Raw genomic sequence first — 12,472 nt, 5'->3', positions numbered from 1 at the left:
TTATTATTGTTTGTTATAATCCACATTATCTGTATTGAACTGGATTATACGAGTCTACACTGCCATATAATCCGGTTCAGCCCAGGGACCCTTAGGGGAGATGGTGGAGGGTATAAATAAAGTTTTATTGTTATTTATTATAATCCACGTTATCTGCATTGAACTGGATTGTATGAGTCTACGCAGCCATATAATCCAGTTCAACTGGGATATTCTAGATTTTATATGGCACCGTAGATGGGGCCTAGAGTGTAAAATTAACAGAGTTTGACACTTTAACTATCACGACTGAATACTACGGATCATGACAGTTGCAGTTTGACAATGTCTTCAACCTTCAAAGAGTGCAGACTACAACTCCCAGCATTCCATCGCATTAAGCCAGTTAAAATGGTATCAAACTGCATCAATTCTACAGTGTGTATTTACCCCAGGACACCAGTCAGGCTCTCGAAGAATGGGATAGACTTACTAGGTGGGAAGGCGATCCTTTTCAGGGCATTGTGGCCTCCATAAGCAATGCATTGAAATAGCCCTCCCACTTCTTAAGTCTGTCTCGTGCTACCTGTGCGGTGTTTCCTAATATCAATGGACACGAATCAAAGCTGTCGATTCAGTGTTTGTGGAAAATGGGGGGGGGGGGGGGAGATAACTTTTTAACTAAATGGATTTTAAGGGGGCATTTGATCCCCCCATCGCTAATATGAATGGGTATGTATATGTATGTGTGTACACACACACATATCGCCAACACTGCAAATAGACTTTAGGTAGTACAAACTATGGACACCTCCTTTTGAAGGAAAGGCGTCGGATCCGAACGGGTCTGCATCGATTTATTTGCCCTTCTTCTGAATTCCCCCTTTACTTATGGGTTTAATTTCAAAGCGACGCCATCCAAGCCGGACTAAGCTGCCATTATTACCCTTTTGTATGATTCTGCATATACCGAGGTTATAATTTTGTGATGTCGTTGGTGGGGGAGAATCTCCATAACAACAAAACAATAATTTATTTTTTCCAAGTTTTTTTTTAAAGGGTTTCGAGAAATACCGGTTAGGGTAATGGGGTAATATCACGCCAGTCATCGAATAGTGCACATTTTTAGTTCTCCTAATTTGGACACCAGTTGTTGTGATTTTTATTTAGTCTCAGGAAGGCATCCTAGAACCATAGAATCCTCGTTCTATCTGAGGTTTGTTCTCCCTCCTTCCCAGTCCCTTAAGAACAATAGGGATAGTTCCAGGTTGACATACCAAATTCTTTTCCAAACTATTTATACTCAGATCTCTGCAAATGAAGCAGTTCTTTCAGCAACAATCCCACGTGGATTTTATATATATATATATATATATATATATATATATATATCTTAAATTGTGCATCCGATTCTAGATTTGATTGGACAGAATATACGTCAATGGGCCCATATAATATTGTCTACCCTTTTAATTTTATTTTCCAACTACCATTTTATTTACAATATGGCACTTAAGGGTAGCCAGAAACATCCTTTCGCACAGGGGGACAATTCTGGAAAGAGAGGGAAAGAATTAAAAAAAATGGCCAAATTCAATTTGTATATATTAGGTGTAGGTGTGTATGTGTGTGTGTAGTGTCAGAAGTGAATTGAGAATACAATTATAATGCATAGAAAATGCACAATATATATTATGCGTGTCTCTCTCTGTGTGTATATATATATATAGTGTCAGAAGTGAATTGAAAATAGTTATAATATACAGAAAAACACATATTATATATAATATTATATATACACACTATATATACACACACATTCGTCAAATCCAATTTGTATATATTAGGTGTAGGTTTGTATGTGTGTGTATGTGTGTGTACTGTCAGAAGTGAATTGAGAATACAATTATAAAGCATAGAAAATGCACACATGTATATATATATATATATATTGTGTGTGTGTGCATCTATCTATCTATATATGTATTGTCAGAAGAAAATTGAGAATACAATTAAAATGTATAGAAAATACACATGTGTGTGTCAGAATTGAACTGAGAATACTTATAATATATAGAAAAGTACGCACACATATAATATATATAATATATATATAATATAAAATTATATAATACACACACACACACACACACACACCTATCAGACCAATATATCTTATATAAATAAAAATGTAATGTTCGTTTGTGGGATTAACAGAACTCAAAAACCACTGGACGAATTGACACCAAACTTGGACACAATACACCTATCAGGCCAATGAGTGTCCATCACCCCTAAAAACACACAAAAAACCCAGCAGAACGGACTTAAAATCCCCCAAAATAAACTATATATACATATACACATACACTCATATACATATACACATACATTCATACAGACACACACACACATATATGTACACAAGCACACACAAATATATACATATACACACATATAGACATGCACACATACATGCACACATGCACATATATTTATATATACACATGCATACATACACATACATATAGACATACATACACATATATACGCAAGCACACACATATACACAATATACATATACACATATAAACATAGAAATGCACAAATATATACACACACGTATACACACATATATACAGACATATGCACACACACATATACACCCATTTATCTATCTATATATTTGTGTATATATGTGTGTTTGCATATATATAGATAGACAGATAGATAGATATAGATATAGATATATACACATATACACACACAAAACATATATACAGACTGGGCCACAGCAACGCGTGGCAGGGGACATTATGTGTGTGTCTGTGTGTGTGTATGAGAGTAAGACAGAGAATAAAAATATCCAAATCAAATGTAGCCAATATTTCCATGCTTTCCTTATTCTCCATTATTAATGAATGCTCAGTAATAAATACTTCAAAATAACAGACTGAACTGAAAATATAGAACATCTTTAAACTATTTTGATTTGTGATACCTTTAGAAAACATTTTATTAGGCTTCAGTCCTATCCACTTTTAACCTGGAGTCAATCACACTGAACTGAACACAGTAAGTCTTACACCTCGGCATATATGCACAGTCCTGCATTGTTTACATACAGAGTTTTAAATCTTCTGTCTAAGGGGAAGGCATTCTATTGATTTTGTTTGATAAATGTCAAGGTTTTCTGTCTATTAGGCCTTTTTAACACAAGGTTTTCTGTACATCCGGGGTTTTAATCTTCATCTGGACTTGTACGCCAATAATATAGCAGTTCGGTTTAACTCAGGTGGGTAAATAATAAATAATGGGTAAATAATAATAGTAATCGCGCATTATCCTCATACCAGAGACATTCAGACTGAAAGAGGCCTCTCTTACAATAGGGAATGATATCTAAACGCCAATCCAAACTGCGCCCAGTTCTCCCATTTAGAAAACAACACAAAATAACCGGAGGGCGGTGGGGTTGTTTTGAGTCTTAATTCCAAACCGCACTGCCTTTGATCTTCCAGCCGCATTTCCAGGGAAGCAAAAACACTCCAGAGAGAATGCTTCTGGTACATGGCCCTACAGTCAGGAAAACTCACAGCAACCCAGTGACTCCGGCCATGAACACCTTCGACAACACCCTCCAGAGTCATTCCCGGCTGCAACCGTGTTGGAAAACAGAGATTGTAGGGTAAATACTACCGTAGAGAGCATCTACCGCTCTCTCAAAGGGGATACGGTTAGTTGGGGCATCAGGAAGAAATAGCAATCTTTTCGAGTGTTTTTATTTGCCCCGCTTCTCTCCGCCCCTCCACCGAAATGGCCCGTTTCGATCCGGTTTATTGTTGAGCAACAAGAGCAAGGTCTGGGAGAGAACACGAGGCGGGGAATTCCTCTCCTTCGAGGCCCCCAAGGCGTTGGGTTTGGGCAACGAGGCCTCCCTTCGCCTGTCTCCTCGGAAGGAAGGAAGACAGAAGTCTTTGGGATTGAAGCCGAATCGTTCCTACCCCAGTCCCTCTCCTGACACCGATCCGGATTGGCATTTCGGCCGGGGTTTCCCTTCCCAACCTCTTTGCTTGGCTCTCTCCCTTTGGACTTCGTAGTTCCCCAGAAGGCAGGTGAGAGGCCTTTTCTAGAAGTCGGAGAACAACGGGGACTTGATTCGGGTTTGGATTTACATGGGAAATCGGATTGCCGCCCTGAAAGAGGCGAGGGGGTCCTGAAAAGGCGGGGTACTTTTTTTCTCCTATTGGATCCCTCATTCATCTTGTCATTCCCACAGATGTACCTGTTTTTATTTAGTGCGTGTGTGAGAAGGCACATCCCCGTCACACCTCAGAGACAGGGGCGTTTTGTACCCAGGACTAAGCCCTGAGTCCCTTCGAGTTGAAAATATAGTATTATTATGGGGTGTTGCGAGTTTTCCGGGCTGTATGGCCATGTTCCAGAAGTATTCTTGGCCATGTAAGTCTTCGACAATGCAAAGTATTATTATTATTATTATTATTATTATTATTATTATTATTTTACTGACACAAAAACACAGTATGTCACAGCAAATGAGATCTATATGCTGGATTTTGTATCACAAAAACACAAGTCGAACACTTCCCAAGCGTCTAGGACTGTGTGATTTATTATTATTATTGTTGTTATTATTATTATTATTATTATTATTATTATTTTACTGACACAAAAACACAGTATGTCACAGCAAACGAGATATATATACTGGATTTCGTATCACTAAATCACAAGTCGAACAATTATTATTATTATCGAATTATTATTATTATTATTTGATACACAACAAGATGAGTACACAGCAAACAAGATCACTATGCTGGTTGTTGCATTGGATCTCACCTTGGACACTTCCCAAGTGCCTAGGACTGTGTGATGTATCCTCGAATAATATCGACAGATGCGATTAGGGTGGCCTATTATTGTTATTATTATTATTATTATTATTATTATTATTGTCGACTTTTTCCCTCTTTCCTGCTTGCTCTAGTTCCCGCCTTTTCACGATTTATAATATATTGTTTGGATCTGCACTTCCATATTGAACTGCATGATATAAGTCCACACTGACCCATATCAAAGCAGTCCCCAAGTTACTGACAAACTACTCATAGTTAAGAACTGGGTGAGACAACAGGAAGCGAGAGAAATCTACTCATAGGAACGGAAATCACTCCTGGAAGAGTTACCATAAGGAAAGGTGCCTCAACTGAAGCTTTATCACCAATCCTTGTTTCCACAACAAGCAGAAAGTGAGGGGAAATCTTCTGAACAGAGACACAGACAACAAAACAAACACCACAGGGGCTACTGTTAACCCTTCCTTATGCTATATCCAAAGCGCACTCTCTCTCTCTCACACACACACACTATCTATCTATCATCTATCTATCTATCTATCTATCTATCTATCTATCTATCTATCTATCTATCTCTTTTCCTCTCATATTATTTAATGCAGAACTATGACTATAATCCTACACGGACATATAAGACATTACAGGCAGTCCCCAAGTTACGAACAAGATAGGTTCTGTAGGTTTGTTCTCAGGCATGTGGGGGGGGGGGGGCTGAGGGGCTTCAGCCCCCCCTCCCCCCGAAATTCTCATGGTGGTTCGCAAGAAGGCCTTACTAGTGCATTATTTAAACTGTTATGTTTATTCATATCATGATCTGATCACCATGTTCAATATATCCCATATGCATGGGGGTATTGGGGTAATGATACAAAAGGTTTGCTAGGCTAGACCCTCTTTCACTCAGACTCATCCCCCCCCCCCGAAACTCAGCCCCCCCTGAAAAAATCTCAGCCCCCCCCCCCAATCGAAATCCTGGCTACGGGCCTGTTTGTTCTTAAGTTGAATTTGTTTGTAAGTCGGAACACGTACATTTAAAAATGTAATTCCATGTGTGTGTATCTACATCTATATCTATCCTGATAGATAGATAGATAGATAGATAGGTAAAGGTAGTCCCCTGACATTAAGTCCAGTCATGTCTGACTCTGGGGTGTGGTGCTCATCTCCATTTCTAAACCGAAGAGCCAGCGTTGTCCGTAGACAGCTCCAAGGTTATGTGGCCGGCATGATTGCATGGAGCGCCGTTACCTTCCCGCTGGAGCTGTACCTATTGATCTACTCACATTTGCTTGTTTTCGAACTGCTAGGTTGGCAGAAGCTGGGGCTGACAGCAGAAGCTCACGCTGCTCCCCGGAATCGAACCTGCGACCTTTCGATCAACAAGCTCAGCAGCTCAGTGCTTTAACCCACTGCGCCACCGGGGGCTCCCAGATAGATAGATAGATGGAATTACATTTTAAAATGTACCTGTTCCGATTTACAAACAAATTCAACTTATATATGTGTGTGTGTGTTGAATTTGTTTGTAAGTCGACACACACATTATATATATATAAGTTGAATGTGTTTGTAAGTCGGAACATGTACATTTAAAATGTAATTCCATATATATGTGTGCTTGTGTGTGTATCTATATCTATATATCTATCTTGATAGATAGATAGATAGATAGATAGATAGATAGATGGAATTACATTTTTAAATGTACATGTTCCAACTTACAAACACATTCAACATATATATAATGTGTGTGTATATATAAAGTCGGAGCATGTACAGTTTTAAATGTAATTCCATATATCTATCGATATACTATAGATACACACACACACATATGGAATTACATTTTAAAATGTACCTGTTCCGACTTACAAACAAATTCAATTTAAGAACACATCTACAGAATCTATCTTGTTCGTAACTTGGGGACTGCCTGTAATGCCTTATACGTCCGTGTAGTCCGTGTAACTCCAGTCATAGTTCAGCATCATATAATATGAGAGGAAAAGAAAGGCAGGGAGCGACTTGTCTAAGAGAAACACAGGAAGGTAAACAAAAACATACATTTGAATCCTTCTAAATGGGCAGTACACATATGAATCTCTTTTTCTCTCTCACAGAGACATAAGGGCATTTAGGAAATCCTGGTCTGGAGCAGTGTGTTCTCCACAATTTCAAAATATTATCCTGATCTTAGGTGGGAGGATTTTCTCAGAACATGTCAATCCTTTCTATAATATGAATATGACCACATATATTTTTCAGGAACCGATGAACAATTCTTATAATGTTGTGGCGATGGCTGAAGTGGTGTTTATCATTCTTTTTATTCACTGGTAAATTCGCTTCTGACGCGATAAATAAATAAATTCACTGGTATGGTCTTTCCAAGAAGCAATGGCAAGTCTATTTTCCCCTTTACTTTCTCGAGATAGGCAATGCTTCTTAATGAAATACATCAAGAATGTTGGTTCAAGGACTGGTTTTTGTGGGCCCCAGACTGGAGCACCCGGTCCACCTTCCAAAACATAAGGCACTTCTTTTAAATCAAAATCTATGGAACCCGAACCTGCCTTTCTTGGCAGAGAAGCTGGATAAACTAGTTGCATCGCAATTCAGCTTTGAAGAGCAGTTTTGAAAAGCTCCAGGGAATGACATCTCCAACCTTTTCGTGGCAGTTTCAAGGAATGTATAAGCCTGGCATTAACAGCCCAGTCTGAAGCCTGGATGGTCAGGATACAAACCACATAGTTCTGAAGTTCATTAAGAGTTGTGGTGTGCACGGTTTTGGGTTTTTTGTTTTTGTTTTGTGGGAACTTGTTAATGTTTGTTTGAAGCTAGCTTCGAATTGCATTAAAAAGTTAGCATATATGCTTTTAATCTAATGTTTTACCATTTTTATTGTTAATTCTGTTTGCTGTTTGTATTGTATCTTGTTGGTTATGTTATTAACTGTTTATCCTACTCTATGTAGTTTATTATATTGTATTTTATTGTATTATTTATATAGTGAGCCGCTCCAAGTCCCTTTGAGATGGGGCAGGATATAAATAAGGTGTATTATTATTATTATTATTATTATTATTATTATTATTATTATTATATTAATTAGATGGGGCCTGAGGCTGGGACTGGATCTGCACAGTGGTGTGTAATACAGCTTGAATTGCATTTTAAGGACTATGTAGACCCATATAACTCAGTTCAATCCACTTCAAACCGTATTATAAGGCAGTGTAGATCCAGCTAAAACAATGCAGTTTAGTGGGAGCCCTTCCACGCACCCCTATATCCCAGAATATCAAGGTTTAAAAAGTCCCACATTATCTGATCGAGGACTCCGATAACCCAGTTCAAAGCAGATATTGTGGGATTTCCTGCCTTGATATTCTGGGATATAGGGTTGTGTGGAAGGGCTCTGGGTTGCTGTGAGTTTTCCAGGCTGTATGGCTCTGTTCCAGAAGCATTCTCTCCTGACATTTCCCCCACATCTATGGCAGGCATCCTCAGAGGTTGTGAGGTCTGTTAGAAACTAAATAAGTGAGGTTTATATATCTGTAGAATATTCAAGGTGGGAGAAAGAACTCTTGTCTGCTTGAGGAAAGTGTGAATGTTGTAATTGGCCACCTCGAGTAGCATTTAATGGCCTTGCAATTTAAAGGCCTGGCTGGTTGCTGCCTGGGGGAATCATTTGTTGGGAGGTGCTTGCTGGCCCTGATGGATTCTTGTCTGGAATTCCCCTGTTTTCAGAGTGTTACTCTTTATTTACTGTCCTGATTTTAGAGTTTGTTTGTTTTTTAAAAATATACTGGTAGCCAGATTTGGTTCATTTTCATGATTTCCTCCTTTCTGTTGAAATTGCCCACATGATTGTAGATTTCAATGGCTTCTTTGTGTAGTAGGACATGGTGACTGTCCTACTACACAAAGTAGTGTTGGAGAGTGGTCCAACATTTCTGTGCCTTCGACAACACAATGCAGTTCAGTTCACAATGCATTATTTTGGCAGTAAGTAAGTAAGTAATTTTGGCAGCCTAAATCCAGCTGAGTTAACACAGGCCAACGCTGCTTAACATAGTCTTGAAGGGTATGAACCAAAGTGGTTACTCCAAATTTGGTTACTCCAAATTCTGCCTCAGAATCCTAAGCAAAGCGAGCCTATTTTCCCCTTTTCTTCTCGGGGTAGGCAATGCCTCTGAGGGCCCTTCCAACACAGCCACATAACTCAGAATATCAAGGCAGAAAACCCCACAATATCTGCTTTGAACTATCTGAATCCACACTGCCATATATTCCAGTTCAAAGCAGATAATGTGGGATTTTATTCAGCGGTGTGAAAGGGGCCTGATTTTTTTTAAAAAATAAAATAAAATATGATTATTAAAGTACTGCTTTTTGTGGGAACCACCGATCAATCTTCCAAAACATAAGACACTTGTCTTCTTAAATCAAACTCTATGGGCCCAGGTAAACAAATGGGACGGTCTCAAAACGGATGTCTGACACTATGTAACAAGCTGCCACCAACTATGTTGACTTGGTTGTGACTCGGATGAGATATTCATTGAACAACTATAGCAAAATAGGTAAAGGTAAAGGTTTTCCCTGACATTCGGATTCTGGGACTTGGTGCTTATCTTCATTTCTAAGCCGAAGAGCCGGCGTTGTCCGTAGACACCTCCAAGGCCATGAGGCCAGCATTACTGCATGGAAGGCAGTTACCTTCCGGAACGGAACCTATTGATCTATTCAAATTTGCATGTTTTCGAACTGCTAGGTTGGCAGAAGCTGGGGCTAACAGCGGGAGCTCACTCCGCTCCTCGGATTCCAACCTGCGACTTTTCGGTCAACAAGTTCAACAGCTCAGTGCTTTAACCCACTGCTTTGCCGTTTAATACCCGTTTCCCCGTGTTTTTATGATAGAACCGATTCGGAAGTGACATTTAAAACCAGGAACAAGAACCGTGACCCAATGGAAGTATTAGACCCGGCCCCAAATCCTACCTGAGGCTTGGCGAGAGGGGCCTGCTAACCCTGGCCATAGAAAGCAGCTTCAGGATGCAGCTTAACCGCATTGGAGTGGGTTATATGGCAGTATAAATGAGCAAAGACCTCATTTATAAAAGAGAAAAGGAGCCAGATAAGCAAAGGGTGGGGGCTCCCTGGGTCACTCACATGTGAGACACCCCCCCCCCATCCCCGCAGTGGGTTAAATCCTTGTGCGGGCAAACCTAAAGACTGACAGGTTCGAATCCGAGAGCGCGGATGAGCTCCCTCTGTCAGCTCCAGCTCCCCATGTGGGGACACGAGAGAAGCCTCCCGCAAAGGATGATACATCCTGGCATACCCTGGGCAACGTCCTTGCAGACGGCCAATTCTCTCACACCAGAATCGACTTGCAGTTTCTCTCTCACACACAAAACTCACCTGTGAAGCGGTCCTTGGTGTAGCGCCGGTTGCTCTCCATCCAGGGGAAGGTCAGCCCGGTGAGGTTGTTGACGGAGGGCACGGTGGGCATGGCGGTGGCCAGGGCCTGGGGGTGGACGCCGCCCGCGAGGGGCCGGTGGGCCGGGACCCGGATGACGCCCCCGCCCGCTCCCGCCCCCGCCCCGTTCATGGCCCCGACCCCCAGGTTCATGTTGTAGGAGCCCGGCAGAGAGGCCGCCATGCTGCAAGGCCCGCCGGGCTGGGGGTACGCCGAGGAGGAGGAAGAGGAGGAGGGCGAGGAACCGGTGTTGCCTGCCCCGTTGCCCGAGCCGTAGTGGGCAGCCATGGGGTTGTAAGGGCCGCCACATCCCGCCAAGCCGTACTCCGCCGCCGCCTCTTGCAGCCGCGCGTTGGAGATCATGCAGCTCCCTTGGTCCGGGTTGTTGAGGATCTGGTCGATCCCGAAGCTGATGGGCTCGGCGTGGCTCTGGTGCAGGTGGTGAGCCCCCAAGTGATCCATGCCGGGGCCCAGCAGGGCGAGCTCCCCTCCACCCCTCCTCCTCCTGCTGCTCTTCTTCCTCTTCCTTCGCTGTAAACTCCAAGCTGGAGAGGTTTGAGAAACACGCTCTGCTTCTCTCGCCTGGCTCCCAATGAGAAGGGGGAAAATGGGGGAGGGGGATGGAAAGCGGTGCAAGGAAGGAATAAAGGGGGGAGGGAGGGGAAACCGGTTGCGGGGACCAAGGCGCCCCTCGCTTGGCTCTCCGGCTCCGTTTCCTCCTGCTCGCCTGGCTACAAGGGCATCGACCAGGGTCGCCCCAAACCCGGCGCCTCCATTGGCCGCGGCCAGAAGAAGGCGGATGAGTGACAGCCTTAAAGGGGAGGAGGGAGGGAGGGAGAGGAGGAAAAGGGAAGGTGGGGGGGCGAAGGAGTTTTTCTCCGTGCCCTGAGCCAAGCGAAAGATCCCCCGCGGATGCCAACCAGGCTCCTTATAAAGACAAGTGCTCCAAGCCACGGAAGAAGGGCCCAGAAGGGAAGGAAGGAAGGAAAGAAGGAAAGAAGGAAAGGAGGGAGGGAGGAGGGAGAGAAGGAAGGAAGGAAGGAAGGAAAGAAGGAAGGAGGGAGAGAAAGAAGGAACGAAGGAAGGATGGAAAGAAGGGAAAAGGAATGAAAGGAGGAAGGAAGGTGAGAAGGAAGGAGAGAAGGAAGGAAGGAAGGAGGGAGGAAGAGAAGGAAGGAGAGAAGGAAGGAGGCAGAGAAAGAAAGAAGGAAGGAAGGAAGGAAGGAAGGAAGGAAGGAAGGAAAGAAGGAAGGAAAGAAGGAATGAAGGGGTTATGGGCTCTCTTTCCTCTGCTGCCGTGGAAGCGTCCCACTCTGTTGCCAATCCGTGGACTGTGTATGTCGATAGAGAAGAGGCGCTTTCTCTCCTCCAAACACTCACCAGGTTATTGTTGAAGCATTCTCTCCTGACGTTTCTCCTGCATCTATGGCAGGCATCCTCAGGGGTTGTGAGGTCTGTTGGGAACCAGCATGTGGACAATTTCAACAGAAAGGAAGAAACGATGAAAATGAACAAAAAAAAAACCTTATAAAATCATAACAGTAAATAAAAAACAACACTAAAAAAAAAGGGGGGGGAGATTCCAGACAAGAAACAATCAGTGCCAGCTAATCACTTCCCACCACCTCCCAACAAAGGATTCCCCCAGGCAGTAAGAAGCCTGGGGACAATTTCAACAGAAAGGAAGAAACCACTTAAATGAACAAAATCTGGCTACCAGTATTTTTTTAAAAAAAAAACAACAACTCTAAAATCATAACAGTAAATAAAGAACAACATTCAAAACAGGGGAATTCCAGACAAGAAGCAATCAGGGTCAGCTAAACACCTCCCAACAAAGGATTCCCCCAGGCAGTAAGAAGCCAGATCTTGAAACTGCTAGGCCATTAAGTGCTAATCAAGGTGGCCAATTGAAGCATTCACATCTAGCTCCAACAGACAAGAGTTCTTTCTCTAACCCTGGACATTACACAGATATATAAATCCAATTTTCTTGGTTCCCAACAGACCTCATGATCTCTGAGGATGCCTGCCATAGATGCAGGCGAAACGTCAGAAGAGAATGCTTCGGGAACATGGCCATACAGCCCAGAAAACTCAGCAACCCTCTCACCAGGTTGTTTGTGCT

At 42.4% G+C, this 12,472-nt stretch overlaps 1 protein-coding gene across 1 annotated transcript in view; it reads right to left on the bottom strand.

Annotated features, from left to right (window-relative positions):
- TLX1 (T cell leukemia homeobox 1) overlaps nt 1–10,806 on the bottom strand; it is a 33,347-nt gene extending 22,541 nt beyond the window's left edge. The window contains exon 1 of the mRNA XM_060766808.2: nt 10,287–10,806. Coding sequence (XP_060622791.2) covers nt 10,287–10,806 — 520 coding nt within the window. The remainder of the gene's footprint in view (nt 1–10,286) is intronic.
- Nucleotides 10,807–12,472: the final 1,666 nt, after the last annotated feature.

Source organism: Anolis sagrei, chromosome 3 (assembly GCF_037176765.1).
Source record: "Anolis sagrei isolate rAnoSag1 chromosome 3, rAnoSag1.mat, whole genome shotgun sequence".
Lineage (NCBI taxonomy): Eukaryota > Metazoa > Chordata > Lepidosauria > Squamata > Dactyloidae > Anolis > Anolis sagrei.
This window is presented reverse-complemented; position numbering and strand designations above follow the sequence as displayed.